Here is a 20,026-nt window from a genome sequence, read left to right as displayed (position 1 = left end):
CGACATTTGACCGGCGTGCCCGTGCATCGCGTCGCATGGTACCTAAAATGTGCATACAATCCTTCGATTTATCTAACAGATGCAGTCGAAATCGAAGGATTGTATGCCATATCGCACAAGTGTATGGGCTACATAAGTCGCCGTTTTTGCTAATTTATGTTCTGTGTTAGGCGCTTATGAACGCTTGTGGTGCCATATAAATAAACATAATAATAATTGTTGCACTGCAATTTAGATTTGAGTTTGGACACACCCCTCTCTCATCTAAATCTCTCTGCACATTTTACACCTGCCCCACTTGCAGTGCAATGTGGTTTTACCAAGGTGCAAACTTACTTGCTCTCTTTCAGCAAGGCTGGTGGGACACTGGACCATGGGATTGCAGATTGGGCTAGAGTTTGGCCCCTAAACTACTGTAACTTTAAAATGTATGCTCCTCCCTCCTGCAACCCCATCATGCCAGTTTCTTAGGTGCCTCAATGAGTGGGGAACGTTTTGGGAACACTCTGTTCTCTGTACAGACCTCCTGGACCTGGGACATTGCGCACCCTCACATTAGAGGGAGCCAGGTGGCAGAGCTGTCCCGAATGGCCTGCCATCTTGTTGGGGGTTTTCCTGGGTGGTTCTTCCCTAATCTTAGATTGCACCAACAGCCTGTCTGTGGCACACTAAGCGATTTCTCCTCACAGGAGAGCTCTAGGCTCTGCTGTTGTACAGCTACCTAGTCTCCCTGTCCACATGTTTACTTGTTTTTACTGGTTTCATGTTTTTGGCTCTGGCGACGCCCACTTTGGGTGTACAGTTCTCTGGTCAGGATGCCTTGAGCGTTCCCCTACCCTGGGGGTGACTGTTGAACTTCCAATGGGCCAGTGTCTCCCAGCCTTGCTGCAAGAGAAAATAGGATTTTTGGTCACTTACTGTTAAATCCTTTTCTCTTAAGTAGGCTGGAAGACATTGGGGTAAATTTACTAAGATGGGAGTTCTATTTAAGATGGCATATTGCCTATAGAAACCATTCAGATTCCAGGTATAAACTTCTAGAAGGTGCTAGATAAATGAGAAGTAAAATCTGATTGGTTGCTATGGGCAACATCCCATCTTAAATAGAACTCCCATCTTAGTAAATTTATCCCAATGTGTTCTCTCCCTCATGTTCAGTCATGCGGGTTTTGGTTCTTGACCGTCTTTTCCTTACTGGTTTGTTTAATCTAACCCATGGGTCTTCAACCTGCGGCCCTCCAGCTGCTGATCTAACCATTTCACTGGGTAGCTCCTTACCAGACTCTTTTAAAGAAATACTGGCATGATGAGGTTTCAGGGGGTGAGGAGCTTACATTCTAAAGTTGTTATAGTAGGTTAAGTGTCAGACTCCAGACTCAGCTCTAATCAGCGCCATTTTCTCTTCACAGCAGCTGCAGAGACGCTGGTCCTGGCCTCCTCACTACTGTCCAAGTAACAGGGTGTAAAACGGGGGGCACAGCTAATTTGGTGTTGATTAATATACGTATATATTAAAAGCGCTGCAGGTCTGAGGCATTGTATATCAGTGTCGGACCGGGTCAGGCGCTGGGTGTGAGGTGGCAAACTCCCTCTGTGTTTTCTCTAACAGGCCTTATTGTGGGTCTGTCCCCTATAGCCCAGTGTGATAGTGAGTGTCGGTACGAGTGTGTCGACATGTCTGAGGCAGAATGCTCTTCCCAGGAGGAAGCTGGAGTGGGGACAGAACAGAGTGTGGGAGTGGATCTGTCGGCACCGCCGACTGCTGATTGGGTAAATATGTGGAATGTCTTGAATGCAAGTGTGGCTTTATTAAGTAAGAGGTTGGATAAATCTGAGGCTCAAAACCAAACATGGAGACAATCGATGGAAGATGCTTTATCCCAAACTCAGACCCCCTCAGGGTTGCAGAAGCGGTCATTTACCCAGATAGCAGACACAGATACCAACACGGATTCAGACTCCAGTGTCGACTATACTGATGCCAGATTGAATCCTAAACTAGTTAAGAGCATTCAGTACATGATTGTGGCAATAAAAGATGTGTTACATATCACGGAAGACCCGGATGTTCCTGATACTAGGGTCTGTATGTTTAAGGGAAAGAAACCTGAGGTAACATTTCCTCCATCTCATGAGCTGAACACTCTTTTTGAAAAGGCTTGGGAAATTCCTGACAAAAAGTGACTGATTCCCAAGAGGATTCATATGGCATATCCATTCCCCTCGGAGTACAGGGAAAAGTGGGAGTCAACACCCTCTGTGGACAAAGCTTTAGCACAGCTGTCCAAGAAGGTGGCGCTTCCATCCCCTGATACGGCAGCCCTAAAGGATCCTGCGGATCGTAAGCAGGAAACTACCTTAAAATCTATTTATATCACTACAGGTACGCTGCTCAGACCTGCCGTGGCATCGGCATGGGTGAGTAGCGCGATTGAAAAGTGGGCAGATAACTTGTCATCTGAATTAGACACCCTGGATAGGGATAGCGTTCTTTTGACACTGGGTCATATCAGGGACGCTGCAGTCTACCTTAGGGACGCTGCGAGAGATATTGGCCTCTTGGGATCAAGGGCCAATGCCATGGCAGTCTCAGCTAGGAGAGCATTATGGACTCATCAATGGAATGGTGATGCTGACTCTAAGAAGGCTATGGAGTCTCTGCCGTATAAGGGTGGTGTTTTGTTTGGTGAGGGCCTCGCGGACCTGGTATCTACAGCTACCGCGAGTAAGTCATCTTTTCTACCTTATGTCCCTGCTCAACAAAAGAAAACGCCACATTATCAGATGCAGTCCTTTCGGTCTAATAAATAAAAAAAGTACGAGGGTCCTCCTTCCTTGCTACTAAAGGTAGGGGAAGGGGAAAAAGGTCGCCGGCTGTGGCAGGCTCCCAAGAGCAGAAGTCCTCCCCGGCTTCTACCAAATCCACCGCATGACGCTTGGGCTCCGTTGCTGGAGTCCGCACCGGTGGGGGCACGTCTTCAACTCTTCAGTCAGGTCTGGGCTCGCTCGGCCCTAGATCCTTGGGTACTAGAAATAGTGACCCACGGGTACAAACTGGAATTTCAAGACGTGCCCCCTTACCGATTTTTCAAATCGGCCTTGCCAGCTTCTCTTCCGGAAAGGGATATAGTATGCGCTTCAATACAAAAGCTGTGTCAACAGCAAGTCATTGTCACGGTACCCCCGACACAACGGGGAGAACTGGCTTTTATTCAAGCCTGTTCGTGGTCCCGAAGCCGGATGGCTCGGTCAGACCGATTCTGAACTTGAAATCCCCCAATTTATAACTGAAAAGTTTCAAATTCAAGATGGAATCTCTCCGAGCATTGATCTCCAGTCTGGAAGGGGGGGATTTTATGGTGTCAGTCGACATAAAAGATACCTGAGGTTTGCTGTTCGGGAATGTCATTACCAATTGCAGACATTGCCGTTTGGTCTTTCCACGGCTCCGAGGATTTTCACCAAAGTAATGGCGGAAATGATGGTGCTCCTGCGCAAGCAGGGTGTCACAATTATCCCGTACTTGGACGATCTCCTGATAAAGGCGAGATCAAAGGAGCAGTTACTAAGAAACGTTACGCTCTCCCTGACAGTTCTGCAACAACATGGTTGGCTCCTAAATTTGCCAAAGTCGCAGTTGGTTCCGACAACACTGCTGTCATTCTTGGGCATGATTCTGGACACGGAATTACAGAGAGTTTTTCTCCCAGTGGAAAAAGCTCTGGAAATGCAGAACATGGTAAAAGGGATTCTGAAACTGTCAAGAGTGTCGATTCATCAATGCACTCGGGTGCTGGGGAAGAAGGTAGCGGCCTACGAGGCCATTCCGTTTGGCAGGTACCATGCCAGGGTGTTTCAGTGGGACCTGTTGGACAAGTGGTCCGGGTCTCACCTACACATGCACCGGAAAATAAGCCTATCTTCCAGGACCAGAATTTCTCTCCTGTGGTGGCTGTAAAGTTCTCACCTCCTAGAGGGACGCAGGTTTGGGATCCAGGATTGGATCCTGGTAACCACGGATGCAAGTCTCCGAGGCTGGGGAGCGGTCACACAAGGGAAAAATTTCCAGGGAAAATGGTCAAACCAGGAAGCTTGTCTGCACATAAACATTCTGGAATTAAGGGCCATCTACAACGGCCTTCTACAAGCGGAACATCTTCGCGGCCGGCCCGTCCTGATTCAGTCGGACAACATTACAGCAGTGGCGTACATAAAACGCCAGGGCGGAACAAGAAGCAGAGCGGCGATGGCAAAGGCCACAAAAGTTCTCCGCTGGGCGGAAAAACATGCAAGCGCTCGGTCTGCGGTCTTCATTCCAGGCGTGGACAACTGGGAAGCAGATTTTCTCAGCAGACACGATCTCCATCCAGGGGAGTGGGGTCTGCATCAAGAGGTCTTTGCATAAGTGACAAGTCTTTGGGGAATTCCTCAAATAGACATGATGGCGTCTCGCCTCAACAAAAAACTTCAGGTCGAGGGACCCGCAAGCAGTTGCGGTGAACGCCCTGATGACACCATGGGTGTTTCGGTCGGTCTATGTGTTCCCTCCACTTCCACTCATTCCAAAGGTGATAAGGATCATAAGAAGAACAAAGGTTCAGGCGATACTCGTTGTTCCAGATTGGCCACGGAGGGCCTGGTATCCGGATCTTCAGGAATTACTCATAGGAGATCCCTGGCCTCTTCCTCTAAGAGAGGATCTGTTACAGCAAGGGCCATGCGTGTTCCAAGACTTACCGCGGTTGCGTTTGACGGCATGGAGGTTGAACGCCAAATCCTAGCTAGAAAGGGTATTCCCGGGAAAGTCATCCCCACACTACTTAAAGATAGAAAGGAGGTAACGGCGAAGCATTATCACTGTATTTGGAGAAAATATGTGTCTTGGTGTGAATCCAAGAAGGCTCCTACGGAAGAATTTCAGCTGGGTTGTTTTCTCCATTTTTTGCAAGCAGGTCTGGATGCAGGCCTGAAGTTAGGCTCCATTAAAGTGCAGGTTTCGGCCTTATCAATTTTCTTTCAAAGGGAATTGGCCTCACTTCCAGAAGTACAGACTTTTGTGATGGGTGTGCTGCACATCCAACCTCCCTTTGTGCCCCCAGTGGCACCATGGGATCTTAACGTGGTGTTGCAGTTCAGTCACATTGGTTTGAACTAGAGATGAGCGGGTTCGGTTCCTCGGAAACTGAACCCCCCCGAACTTCACCCATTTTACACGGGTCCGAGGCATACTCGGATTCTCCCGTATGGCTCGGTTAACCCGAGTGCGCCCGAACGTCATCATCCCGCTGTCGGATTCTCGCGAGATTCGGATTCTATATAAGGAGCCACGCGTCGCCGCCATTTTTCACTTGTGCATTGGAAATGATAGTGAGAGGACGTGGCTGGCGTCCTCTCACTTTGTTTCAGGGGGCTGCATATCTTTATTCTGGGGACCAGCAGTATTATAGGAGGAGTACAGTGCAGAGTTTTGCTGACCAGTGACCACCAGTATTCTACGTTGTCTGCCTGAAAAACGCTCCATATCTGTGCTCAGTGTGCTGCATATATCTGTGCTCACACTGCTTTATTGTGGGGATTGGGGACCAGCAGTATTATATAGGAGTACAGTGCAGAGTTTTGCTGACCAGTGACCACCAGTATACGTTGTCTGCCTGAAAAACGCTCCATATCTGTGCTCAGTGTGCTGCATATATCTGTGCTCACACTGCTTTATTGTGGGGACTGGGGACCAGCAGTATTATATAGGAGGAGTACAGTGCATAGTTTTGCTGACCAGTGACCACCAGTATACGTTGTCTGCCTGAAAAACGCTCCATATCTGTGCTCAGTGTGCTGCATATATCTGTGCTCACACTGCTTTATTGTGGGGACTGGGGACCAGCAGTATTATATAGGAGGAGTACAGTGCAGAGTTTTGCTGACCAGTGACCACCAGTATACGTTGTCTGCCTGAAAAACGCTCCATATCTGTGCTCAGTGTGCTGCATATATCTGTGCTCACACTGCTTTATTGTGGGGACTGGGGCCCAGCAGTATTATATAGGAGGAGTACAGTGCAGAGGTTTGCTGACCAGTGACCACCAGTATTATACGTTCTCTGCCTGAAAAACGCTCCATATCTGTGCTGCATTGTAGTATATAGTAGGAGTACAGTGCATAATTTTGCTAACCACCAGTATATAATATATAGGAGTACGGTACAGAAGGCCACTACTCTACCTACCTCTGTGTCGTCAAGTATACTATCCATCCATACCTGTGGTGCATTTCAGTTTTGCTCAGTTTGCTGACCACCAGTATATAATATATAGCAGTACGGTACAGTAGGCCACTGCTCTACCTACCTCTGTGTCATCAAGTATACTATCCATCCATACCTGTGGTGCATTTCAGTTTTGCACAGTATATATAGTAGTAGGCCATTGCTATGGATACTGGCATATAATTCCACACATTAAAAAATGGAGAACAAAAATGTGGAGGGTAAAATAGGGAAAGATCAAGATCCACTTCCACCTCGTGCTGAAGCTGCTGCCATTAGTCATGGCCGAGACGATGAAATGCCATCAACGTCGTCTGCCAAGGCCGATGCCCAATGTCATAGTAGAGAGCATGTAAAATCCAAAACACTAAAGTTCAGTAAAATGACCCAAAAATCAAAATTAAAAGCGTCTGAGGAGAAGCGTAAACTTGCCAATATGCCATTTACGACACGGAGTGGCAAGGAACGGCTGAGGCCCTGGCCTATGTTCATGGCTAGTGGTTCAGCTTCACATGAGGATGGAAGCACTCATCCTCTCGCTAGAAAACTGCAGTGCCACTCCTAGATGGGCCAGGTGTTTGTGTCGGCCACTTGGGTAGCTTAGCTTAGTCACACAGCTACCTCATTGCGCCTCTTTTTTTCTTTGCATCATGTGCTGTTTGGGGACTATTTTTTTGAAGTGCCATCCTGTCTGACACTGCAGTGCCACTCCTAGATGGGCCAGGTGTTTGTGTCGGCCACTTGGGTCGCTAAGCTTAGTCATCCAGCGACCTCGGTGCAAATTTTAGGATTAAAAATAATATTGTGAGGTGTGAGGTGTTCAGAATAGACTGAAAATGAGTGGAAATTATGGTTATTGAGGTTAATAATACTATGAGATCAAAATGACCCCAAATTCTATGATTTAAGCTGTTTTTGAGGTTTTTTTGTAAGAAACACCCGAATCCAAAACACACCCGAATCCGACAAAAAAATTTCAGGGAGGTTTTGCCAAAACGCGTCCGAATCCAAAACACGGCCACGGAACCGAATCCAAAACCAAAACACAAAACCCGAAAAATGTCCGGTGCACATCACTAGTTTGAACCTCTACAGAAGGTTGAGTTGAAATTTCTCACTTGGAAAGTGGTCATGCTTTTGGCCTTGGCGTCCACAAGGCGGGTCTCGGAATTAGCGGCTTTGTCTCACAAGAGCCCCTATTTGATCTTCCATGTGGATAGAGCGGAATTGAGAACTCGTCAACAATTTCTGCCAAAGGTGCTTTCTTCGTTTCACATGACCCAACCTATTGTGGTGCCTGTGGCTACTGAAGCCTTGGCTGAATCAAAGTCTCTCGATGTAGTCAGAGCTTTGAAAATTTATGTAGCCAGAACGGCTCGTATTAGGAAAACAGAGGCTCTGTTTGTCCTGTATGCTTCCAACAAGATTGGAAATCCTGCTGCCAAGCAGACTATTGCTCGCTGGATCTGTAATACGATTCAGCATGCTCATTCAATGGCTGGATTGCCTTTACCGAAGTCGGTTAAGGCCCATTCTACCAGGAAGGTGGGCTCATCTTGGGTGGCTGCCCGAGGAGTCTCGGCGGTACAACTTTGCCGAGCGGCTACTTGGTCGGGTTCAAACACTTTTGCAAAATTCTACAAGTTTGATACCCTGGCTGATGAGTACCTCATGTTTGCTCAATCGGTGATGCAGAGTCATCCGCACTCTCCCGCCCGTTCTGAAGCTTTGGTATAAACCCCATGGTCCTTATGGAGTCCCCAGCATCCTCTAGGACGTATGAGAAAATAGGATTTTAATACCTACCGCTTGCCGAAGGCCGTTGTAGATGGCCCGTAACTCCAGCACGTTTATGTACAGACAAGCTTCCTGGCTTGACCATTTTCCCTGGAAATTTTGTCCATGTATGGCTGCTCCCCAACCTCGGAGACTCGCGTCCGTGGTCACCAGAACCCAATCCTGGATCCCGAACCTGCGACCCTCTAGAAGGTGAGAACTTTGGAGCCACCACAGGAGAGAAATCCTGGCCCTGGGTGACAGGCTTATCTTCCGGTGCATGTGCAGATGGGACCCGGACCACTTGTCCAGCAGGTCCCACTGAAAAGTTCTTGCATGGAATCTGCCAAACGGAATGGCCTCGTAGGCCGCCACCATTTTCCCCAGTACTCGAGTGCAGTGAGTAATCGACACTCTTGGCGGTTTCAGAAGTTCCTTGACCATGTTCTGGAGTTCCTGAGCCTTTTCCAACGGGAGAAAGATCCTCTGCAGTTCCGTGTCCAGAATCATGCCCAAAAACGACAGCCGAGTTGTCGGAATCAACTGCGACTTTGGTAAATTTAGGAGCCAGCCATGTTGTTGCAGCACCTTCAGGGAGAGCGCAACGCTTTTTAGTAACTGCTCCCTTGATCTCGTCTTTATGAGGAGATCGTCCAAGTATGGGATAATTGTGACCCCTTGCTTGCACAGGAGCACCATCATTTCCGCCATTACTTTGGTGAAAATTCTCGGGGCCGTGGAAAGACCAAACGGCAACGTCTGAAATTGGTAGTGACAATCCTGAACAGCGAACCTCAGGAACGCCTGATGAGGAGGATATATGGGGACATGTAGGTATGCATCCTTTATGTCGACTGACACCATAAAATCCCCCCCCCTCCAGACTGGAGATCACAGCTCGGAGAGATTCCATCTTAAAATTGAATCTTTTTAAATACAGGTTGAGGGATTTTAATTTCAGAATCGGTCTGACCGAGCCATCCGGCTTTGGGACCACGAACAGGGTTTCATAAAACCCTTTCCCCTGTTGTAACGGGGGAACCGTGACAATGACTTGCTAGTGACACAGCTTTTGTATCGCAGCACACACTACCTCTCTCTCTGGGTGAGAAACTGGTAAGGCCGATTTGAAAAATCGGTGTGGAGGCACGTCTTGGAACTCCAGTTTCTATCTTTGGGTCACAATTTCCAGCACCAAAGGATCCAGGCCCGAGCGAACCCAGACTTGACCGAAGAGCTGAAGACGTGCCCCGACCGGTGCGGACTCCCACAGAGGAGCCCCAGCGTCATGCGGTGGATTTGGTAGAAGCGGGGGACGACTTCTGCTCCTGAGAGCTTGCCACAGCCGGCAATCTTTTTCCTCTTCCCTTACCTCTGGCCGCGAGGAAGGAAGATCCACGTCCTTTTCTGAATTTATGAGACCGAAAGGACTGCATCTGGTATTGAGGCGTTTTCTTTTGCTGTGGAGGTAGCTGTAGAAACCAGGTCCGCGAGGCCCTCACCAAATAAAACTTCACCTTTGAAGGGCAGGGCCTCCATAGCCTTTTTAGAGTCAGCATCACCATTCCACTGATGAGTCCACAACGCCCTCCTAGCCGAGACTGCCATGGCATTGGCCCTTGATCCCAAGAGGCCAATATCTCTCGCCGCTTCCCTTAAATATATTGCTGCGTCCCTGATATGACCCAGCATCAAAAGTACGTTATCCTTATCCAGGGTGTCTATGTCAGATGACAAGTTATCTGCCCACCTTTCAATAGCGCTACTCACCCATGCCGATGCCACAGTCAGCCTGAGCAGCGTACCCGTAGTAACAAAAATAGATTTTAAGGTAGTTTCCTGCTTACGATCCGCAGGATCCTTTAGGGCCGCCGTGTCGGGACGGTAGCGCCACCTTTTTGGACAAACGCGCCAGAGCTTTGTCCACCGTGGGTGAGGATTCCCAACGTAACCTATCCTGCGAGGGAAAAGGATACGCCATAGCAATCCTCCTGGGAATCTGCAGTCTCTTGTCAGGGGATTCCCAAGCATTTTCAAAAAGAGTGTTCAGTTCATGAGAGTGAGGAAACATTACCTCAGGTTTCTTTCCCTTAAACATACAGACCCTTGTGTCAGGGACAGTGGCGTCTTCTGTGATATGTAACACCTCTTTAATTGCTACAATCATGTACTGAATACTCTTGGCCACCTTAGGATGTAACTTGGCATCATCATAATCAACACTGGAGTCGGAATCCGTGTCAGTATCAGTGTTTGCTATCTGGGTAAATGAACGTTTCTGCGACCCTGAGGGGTCCAGAGATTGTGACAAACCATCTCCCATGGATTGTCTCCATGCTTGGTTCTGAGACTCAGATTTGTCTAACCTCTTATGCAATAAAGCCACACTTGCATTTAAAACATTCCACATGTCTACCCAATCAGCAGTCGGCGGTGCCGACTGAGTCACTCCCACATTCTGTTCAGTCTCCACACCAGCCTTCTCCTGGGAAGAGCCTCCAACCTCAGACATGTCGACACACGCGCAACGACACACCCAAACACACTGTACTATAGGGGACAGACCCACAGTAAGGTTCTTCAGAGAGACAGAAAAGGAGTTTGCCAGCTCACACCCAGCGCCTCACCAGTCTGAAGGAATTAAATAACGCCCCAGACCTGTAAGCGCTTTTATACCAAATAATCAACACCAAAATTTTGTGCCCCCCCCCCTCCTTCTTTTCGTGCACCCTGTTACTTGTGTACAGCAGTGAAGGGCCAGGAGCAACGTCTCTGCAGCAAGCTGTGGAGAAAATGGCGCTGGTTAGAGCTGAAGGAGGAAGCCCCGCCCCCTACCCGGTGCCATTCGTTCCCGTTTTTATTTATACTGGCGGGGGTCTGTATACATTGCCTATGCAATGTATACCTTCATGCCAGTCTCAAATGAGGATACATTGCTGCCCAGGTCGCCCCCCCTGCGCCCTGCACCCATATAGAGCCGCTTGTGTGAGGGAGCAATGGCGCGCAGCACGACCGCTGCACGGTACCTCAGGAAGATCTGAAGTCTTCTGCCGCCTTTGACGTCTTCTTGCTTCTACTACTCACCCGGCTTCTCTCTTCAGGCTCTGTGAGGGGGACGACGGCGCGGTTCCGGGAACGAGCAGCTAGGCGCACCAAGTGATCAGACCCTCTGGAGCTAATGGTGTCCAGTAGCCTAAGAAGCAGAGCCTTTGAACTCACAGAAGTAGGTCTGCTTCTCTCCCCTCAGTCCCACGAAGCAGGGAGCCTGCTGCCAGCAGTGCTCCCTGAAAATAATAAACCTAACACGTCTTTTTTAGAGAAACTCAGTAGAGCTCCCCTAGTGTGCACCCAGTCTCCTCTGGGCACAGAATCTAACTGGAGGAGAGGCCTAGAGGGAGGAGCCAGTTCACGCCCATTAAAGTCTTAAAGTGCCCATTTCTCCTGCGGATCCCGTCTATACCCCATGGTCCTTTTGGAGTCCCCAGCATCCTCTAGGACGAAGGCGAAAATAGGATTTTAATACCTACCGGTAAATCCTTTTCTCTAAGTCCGTAGATGATGCTGGGCGCCCGTCCCAGTGCGGACTCTAGCTGCAGTACTTGTTAATAGTTATTGCTTATGTTACACGAAGGTTGTGTTTCGGTTAAGATCAGCCTGTTGCTGATTTTGGTTCATGCCGTTAACTGGTGTTTAGTTAAAAGCCATGTTGTACGGTATGTTGTGGTGTGAGCTGGTGTGTATCTCACCCTTGGTTTAACAAAAATCCTTTTCCTCGAAATGTCCGTCTCCCTGGGCACAGTTCCTATAACTGAGGTCTGGAGGAGGGGCATAGAGGGAGGAGCCTGTTCACACCCATTCAAAGTCTTAAAGTGCCCATGTCTCCTGCGGATCCCGTCTATACCCCATGGTCGTTATGGAGTCCCCAGCATCCTCTACGGACTTAGAGAAAAGGATTTACCAGTAGGTATTAAAATCCTATTTTCCCACTGGATGAGTGAATACGTGCAGTATACTGTATAGTAACGTATTTATATCTCTATCTGAGCTCCTGTATAGTCATTGTAATATCCACTACACAAACTATAACATTTCACACCGTATTTTCTATACCTGTAGCAGTAGCTCCCTGAGACGTTGTAGCTGGGACTCAAGCTGCTTATTATGATCCTCCAAAATCTGCATACGAGTCTCTAGGCGGTTTTTGTGATGCCGGAGGATCCGTGCCTCACTTAACAATTCCTCACTTTGTATGTCACCACTGCCGCTGCCCCCTGAATCCGGTGACACTTCTCCGAGCACCGCACCCTCTGCTGCCTCAGCATGCTGCCATTTCAGTCGTTTCAGCTCTCCCTGAAGAATTCTGCAAAAATAAAGACTGCTTAAAGCCCCAAAACTCACCGCTCTACTTACCCCACCAGTACTGAACTTACACATTCACGGAGAAGCAAAGGAAGACAATTATTTTATCTGCACACAAATAGTCTGATGAAGGGTTGCTGTTAAAATACTTTATAACAATGCATGTGAAAAAATAGCCTATTTACAACCAAATGCAGAGCATGTATGGCTCTCTATCAGCGGCACATGCTCAGGGTGGGATCTGGTCAGGATTCCGATGGTAGGGATTCCAGCACAGGAATGGTGACATCCGGAATCCCAATCGCTCCAGTACCGGTATGCAGGACAGGTAAGGCTCGAGGGGGAGGGCTAGGTACTCCCAGAGAGGGTAAAGATTAGGCTGCGGGACTAGGGGTTAGGCACCCCTGAGGAGGGTTAGGGGTTAGGTTTAGGCTGTGGTAGGGAAGGGTTAGGGGGCCATTGGGGGAAAGTAAGAATACCTACCTTCCCCCTGTCTGAATTCTCACTGTCGGGATGCCGCTGTTGGTATCCTAATCGCCGGCACCCCGACCGCCAGCATAACGAACCCAACCCCTCAGGGTATATGCCCTCTAACAGGTGCAAAAGGTACATCAGATGTATATGTGTGTTTCTACAGGTTTACATGAGGCACATTTGCAATATTCTAAAACTGGATAAATCCCAGTTTCTGTTTGTTATTATTAGATCATATCTACAGCATAACACAAACCACATGCCATGAATAATGGGTTATATGCTTAATAAATATGTTTGTGTGGCCAGGAATCCCAAAATGAATAGTGAGGTTCTACTAGCAAATACTGCAAGATCTTTCATGGTGGGGGGTGCACATAATTAGCCCCGACCTTTTTACAATTTGACTGATGGTCATTATCGTGCTATCCGTTTTTTATTTTCAGAATTATGTCCGATTTTTGTGCAATAACACATGGGATCCGGGATAAGTATTCAGACCCATGCGTTATCGCAGGTTTGAAGGGCTGCTTATCGGGGATTATGCTTCTGGTGCCTAATCCCCAATAAGTGCCGGGTATCAGGGCTAATTGAATAGCCTCCGGTGAATCAATTAGCTGCGGTAAATTACTGCAGATAGTTGAATACCCCCCATAAAGAGAGTCTCTGTAATCAAATGCTGAGGTTCTCTCAAGCGATAACAGTATCACACAATACCCCAAGAAAACATTTTAAGCATCAGGGATCTATATCAACATGTCAAGACAGTGTTCTTCAGTATCAGATGTCAATATACATTTCATGTATAAACAATGAATTTGAATGCAGAGTGTGCATAAAACCTTGTATAGTGATACAGATAAACCACAGTATACTGTATGCCAAAAATAACTTCTCAACAATAGTGTGCAAAAAAATAATCGCCATGCACAGTCATGCGTATTCAGATATATTTCATTGCAGAGCATGCATAAATCCAATATACAATGTGATCATTATCTTGTAACACTAGCTCTCAGCCCGTCAAAATGATGGAACATCATAACAGCAGCTGCAGCCTAAACGGAGCAACACTTGAATTGCTCCGCCGGGTGCCATCTAGTGGCCGCCAGCACTCAAAAGGCTAATGCTGCTCATGTGTTATTATATAGGATGGAATATGAAAGAGCACGTCGCCATGCCAAACATAGCACATTTATTTTTAAAGTTCTTACAACATGCACATGATAATATTAATATATCAATAGCTGCATTTGAAAGAACACAATAATAGAACATAGGAATACGCTTGATTTGGTACCTGTTCTCGTGTTCCAGCTGGGCAAGGATCTTTTCCAACTCTCCCTGTTCTTCCTCTGGATTTAGGGGCCCTGCAGACTGTGAACTGCTACATGGATCACGGTCTGTAATAGGACTGGAATGGCGAAGCAGATATTGATCCTCATCACTAGTAGAAGTAACATAATATAGATGGGTTTAGTCATGCTACCACTATCACAAGGCATCAACAGCTGCATTTCAGGGAAAGTCAGGAAGACCCTGAGACATTTCTGGAAATGACAATTAATTAACTAAGTATACCAGCAAATGGCAAAATTAGCATAATATACTTTAAATATTTGTGTAAATAGTGGTTAGTGCCGACATTACTTACACATTAATTAGGAATATTTATTTGTTAGAAAAAAAATAGATTTATTTCCTGTATCATCTACTTTAAGGGGTTACGTCAGGCATGTCCAAACTGCGTCCCTCCAGCTGTTGTGAAACTACATATCCCAGCATGCCCTGACACAGTTTTGCTGTCAGAGAATGCTGAAGCTGTGTCAGGGCATGCTGGGATGTGTAGTTTCTCAACAGCTGGAGGGCCGCAGTTTGGACATGCCTGGGTTACGTAATCTATACCTTCCAATAGTGGGATTTCACCCTGTGCCCAATACGTTCTCCCATTCTTCCTACTTATTTTCCAGTTGCAGTAGCTGGTGCTGAATTAATCAAATAAAAGCACCCTTGCCACCAATAGATCATGTAGTACAATTAGACTGACTGGCTCTTTTCCTCCTCGCTGTTTAAGTGACTTGGTTAACACCTGTGTCATCAATGCCTTTGCACAGGGTCTTGTTAACAAGTATTGCAGTGGTAATGTCGCAAATCCTGTTCTGTTATTGCTATCTCAGGATGGTCATAATATATTAAAAACCATTAGAAAATGCTTATTTTGCAAAGAAGGAAGAAATGAATGAAGGGTTTAAAATATTATTTTATTATTTTAATAAATGTAATTTATGGTTTAAACTTTAATTTCTTGTTATGGAACTGAAAATGGGCATTCAATTCCACTGTGTATATGCAAGCCAGCTAGATACTGTAGCTTATGTATTTGTGCATCTGCAGAGACTGTCCCAACACTATCACCAGAGGTTAATCTCCCAGATGCCTCCAAAAATTCTACTTATACTTAAGAGTAGGCAAGTATGTACTGTACTACTACATAAGTACTGGCGGGTAGGTAGAAGTGATGAGGGAGTACTATACTGTGATATGTAGTGTCTGGCAGCTTGGAACATGGACATAATCAGAGCCCGTCCTAACCATTATGATGCCCTAGGCAAGATTGTGGCTGGAGCCCCCTAGCAACACCGCTAGTTCCACCTCTGAACCTGCACCCCTTTCCCAGCACCATCACCCCTCACCCATAGCAGTCCTCAATTTGGTATTCCTACCCCTATATTTTAAATAGGAACAGTGCACACATTCGGCACACAGCCCAAAAAGAGGTGTGTTCTTGCTTGGAAGGGGCATTGCCACACAATAATACCGCCAATTCAAATTATGCCACACAGTAGTGCAACTTTATTCACAATTTATTATGCGATCGTGTCCCTTATTCGTTACGTCACAGAGTAGTACCACTTTACCTTATAAACGTTACTCCTCACAGTAGTGCCCCCTATTCACATTACATCACACTGAATTGCCCCTTATTCACATCACACCACACCATATTGCTCTTTATCCACATTAGACCGGTATCCGTTCACATGGTCGACCATGTTATGGTCTACAGTCATTAGGTCGACCACTATTGGTCGACATTGACATGGACACATGGTCGACACATGGAAGGTCGACACATGAAAAGGTTGACGTGAGTTTTTGAACTTTTTTTTCTTTTGGGGAACTTTTCCATACTTTACGATCCATGTGGACTACGATTGGAACGGTAATCTGTGCCGAGCGAAGCGGTAGCGGAGCGAAGGCACCATGCCCGAAGCATGGCGAGCGAATCGGTGCACTAACTGGGGTTCCCAGTCACTTTACGCAAAAAACGACACCAAAAAAAGTTAAAAAACTCATGTCGACCTTTTCATGTGTCGACCTTTCATGTGTCGACCATTTTCATGTGTCGACCATGTGTCCATGTCGACCATGTCAATGTCGACCAATAGTGGTCGACCTAATGACTGTCGACCATAACATGGTCGACCATTCATACCGGAACCATTAGACCACACAGTAGTGCCCTTTCTATACGTTGTGCCACACAGTAGAGCACCTTATACACATAATGCCACACATTAGTAAAGCCTTTATACAGATAATACCACACAGGAATGTCCCTTACAATTATGACACACATTATTAATGTCCTTATAAACATAATGAGCCTTACACATTATGCCAACCTTTATTAATGCCCTTATACACATAATGACACACACTAATAATTCCCTTATGCACGTAATGACACACATAATGGGCCTAAATCAGACCTGATCATAGCAGAAAATTTGTTAGCAGATGGGCAAAACCATGTGCATTGCAGGGGGAGGGGGGGTAGATATAACTTGTGCAGACAGTGTTAGATTTCGGAGGGGTTTGTTCAAACTGAAATCTAAATTGCAGTGTAAAAATAAAAAAGCCAGTATTTACCTTGCACAGAAACAATATAACCTACCCAAATCTAACTCTATCTGCACATGTTATATCTGCCACCCTTGCAGTGCACATGGGGCCTAATTGTTGAGTTGATCGAAGCAGCAAATTTGTTATCAGTTGGGCAAAACCATGTGCACTGCAGGGGAGCAGATATAACACGTGCAGAGAGAGTTAGATTTGGGTGGGATGTGTTCAAACTGAAATCTAAATGGCAGTGTAAACATAAAGCAGCCAGTATTTACCCTGCACATAAACAAAAATAAGAATTTACTCACCAGTAATTCTATTTCTCGTAGTCCGTAGTGGATGCTGGGGACTCCGTAAGGACCATGGGGAATAGCGGGCTCCGCAGGAGACTGGGCACTCTAAAGAAAGATTTAGTACTATCTGGTGTGCACTGGCTCCTCCCTCTATGCCCCTCCTCCAGACCTCAGTTAAGGAAACTGTGCCCGGAAGAGCTGACATTACAAGGAAAGGATTTTGGAATCCAGGGTAAGACTCATACCAGCCACACCAATCACACTGTACAACTTGTGATAAACTTACCCAGTTAACAGTATGAACAACAACTGAGCATCACTCAACCGATGCTACATAACCATAACCATTTGTTAAGCAATAACTATATACACGTATTGCAGAAAGTCCGCACTTGGGACGGGCGCCCAGCATCCACTACGGACTACGAGAAATAGAATTACCGGTGAGTAAATTCTTATTTTCTCTAACGTCCTAGTGGATGCTGGGGACTCCGTAAGGACCATGGGGATTATACCAAAGCTCCCAAACGGGCGGGAGAGTGCGGATGACTCTGCAGCACCGAATGGGCAAACACCAGGTCCTCCTTAGCCAGGGTATCAAACTTGTAGAACTTTGCAAATGTGTTTGAATCCGACCAAGTAGCAGCTCGGCAAAGCTGTAATGCCGAGACCCCTCGGGCAGCCGCCCAAGAAGAACCCACCTTCCTTGTGGAATGGGCTTTTACTGATTTTGGATGCGGCAATCCAGTCGCAGAGTGAGCCTGCTGAATCGTGTTACAGATCCAGCGAGCAATGGTTTGCTTTGAAGCAGGAGCACCCAGCTTGTTGGATGCATACAGGATAAACAGCGAGTCAGTTTTCCTGACTCCAGCCGTCCTGGCAACATAGATCTTCAAAGCCCTGACTACATCAAGCAACTTGGAATCCTCCAAGTCCCGAGTAGCCACAGGCACCACAATGGGTTGGTTCAGATGAAAAGATGACACCACCTTTGGCAGAAACTGCGGACGAGTTCGCAATTCTGCCCTGTCCATATGGAAAACCAGATAGGGGCTTTTACATGACAAAGCCGCCAATTCTGACACACGCCTAGCTGAGGCTAGGGCCAACAGCATGACCACTTTCCACGTAAGATACTTTAGCTCCACCGTCTTAAGTGGCTCAAACCAGTGGGATTTCAGGAAAGCCAAGACCACGTTAAGATCCCAAGATGCCACCGGTGGCACAAAAGGGGGCTGAATATGCAGCACTCCCTTAACAAACGTCTGAACCTCAGACAGTGAAGCCAGTTCTTTTTGAAAGAAAATGGATAGGGCCGAAATCTGGACCATTATGGACCCTAATTTTAGGCCCATAGTCACACCTGACTGTAGGAAGTGCAGGAATCGACCCAGCTGGAATTCCTGTGTAGGGGCCTTCCTGGCCTCACACCAAGCAACATATTTTCGCCATATACGGTGATAATGTTTTGCTGTCACGTCCTTCCTAGCCTTTATCAGCGTAGGAATAACTGCTTCCAGAATGCCCTTTTCTGCTAGGATCCGGTGTTCAACCGCCATGCCGTCAAACGCAGCCGCGGTAAGTCTTGGAACAGACAGGGCCCTTGTTGTAACAGGTCCTGTCTGAGAGGCAGAGGCCATGGGTCCTCTGTGAGCATTTCTTGCAATTCCGGGTACCAAGTCCTTCTTGGCCAATCCGGGACAATGAGTATTGCTCTCACTCCTCTTTTTCTTACAATTCTCAGCACCTTTGGTATGAGAGGAAGAGGAGGAAACACATAGACCGACTGGAACACCCACGGTGTTACTAGTGCGTCCACAGCTATCGCCTGAGGGTCCCTTGACCTGGCGCAATATCTTTTTAGCTTTTTGTTGAGACGGGATGCCATCATGTCCACCTGTGGCAGTTCCCATCGATTTGCAATCTGTGTGAAGACTTCTTGATGAAGTCCCCACTCTCCCGGGTGGAGGTCGTGCCTGCTGAGGAAGTCTGCTTCCCAGTTGTCCACTCCCGGAATGAACACTGCTGACAGTGCTAGTATGTGATTCTCCGCCCACCGAAGAATCCTGGTGGCTTCTGCCATTGCCACCCTGCTTCTTGTGCTGCCTTGGCGGTTTACATGGGCCACTGCCGTGATGTTGTCTGACTGAATCAGCACTGGTTGGTTTCGAAGCAGAGGCTCCGCTAGACTCCGCGTTGTATATGGCCCTTAGTTCCAGGATATTGATGTGCAGACAAGTCTTCTGACTTGACCACAACCCTTGGAAGTTTCTTCCTTGAGTGACCTTGCATCCGTGGTCACCAGGACCCAGTCCTGTATGCCGAATCTGCGGCCCTCGAGGAGGTGAGCACCTTGTAGCCACCACAGAAGAGACACCCTGGCCTGGGGGACAGGGTGATCATCCGATGCATCTGAAGATGCGATCCGGACCACTTGTCCAGCAGATCCCACTGAAAGATCCTCGCATGGAACCTGCCGAAGGGAATGGCTTCGTATGACGCCACCATCTTTCCCAGGACTCGTGTGCAGCGATGCACCAACACCTGGCTTTAGGAGGTCTCTGACCAGAGTCACGAGCTCCTGAGCCTTCTCCTCCGGGGGAAACACTTTCTTCTGGTCTGTGTCCAGAATCATGCCCAGGAAGGGCAGACGCGTCGCAGGAATCAGCTGCGACTTTGGAATGTTCAGAATCCAGCCGTGCTGACGCAACACTTCCTGAGAGTGTGCTACGCTGATCAGCAACTGCTCCCTGGACCTCGCCTTTATGAGGAGATCGTCCAAGTATGGGATAATTGTAACCCCTTGCTTCCGAAGGAGCACCATCATTTCCGCCATCACCTTGGTAAAAACTCTCGGTGCCGTGGACAAGCCAAACGGCAACGTCTGGAATTGGTAATGACAGTCCCGTACCACAAACCTGAGGTACTCCTGATGAGGCGGATAAATGGGGACATG

General features: G+C 47.4%; 1 protein-coding gene across 4 annotated transcripts in view; it reads right to left on the bottom strand.

Moving 5' to 3' along the window:
* Window positions 1-20,026, bottom strand: part of DRP2 (dystrophin related protein 2) — a 253,788-nt gene that overhangs the window by 21,433 nt on the left and 212,329 nt on the right. For all 4 annotated transcript variants that reach the window (XM_063936948.1, XM_063936945.1, XM_063936946.1 and 1 more), the window contains 2 exons: window positions 14,172-14,318; window positions 12,149-12,398 (listed from right to left, as the gene is read on the bottom strand). In XM_063936948.1, coding sequence (XP_063793018.1) covers window positions 12,149-12,398; window positions 14,172-14,318 — 397 coding nt within the window. The remainder of the gene's footprint in view (window positions 1-12,148; window positions 12,399-14,171; window positions 14,319-20,026) is intronic.

Source organism: Pseudophryne corroboree, chromosome 8 (genome assembly GCF_028390025.1).
Source record: "Pseudophryne corroboree isolate aPseCor3 chromosome 8, aPseCor3.hap2, whole genome shotgun sequence".
NCBI classification, from domain to species: domain Eukaryota; kingdom Metazoa; phylum Chordata; class Amphibia; order Anura; family Myobatrachidae; genus Pseudophryne; species Pseudophryne corroboree.
The sequence above is the reverse complement of the archived record's forward strand: the minus strand, read 5'-3'. Positions and strand labels throughout refer to the sequence as shown.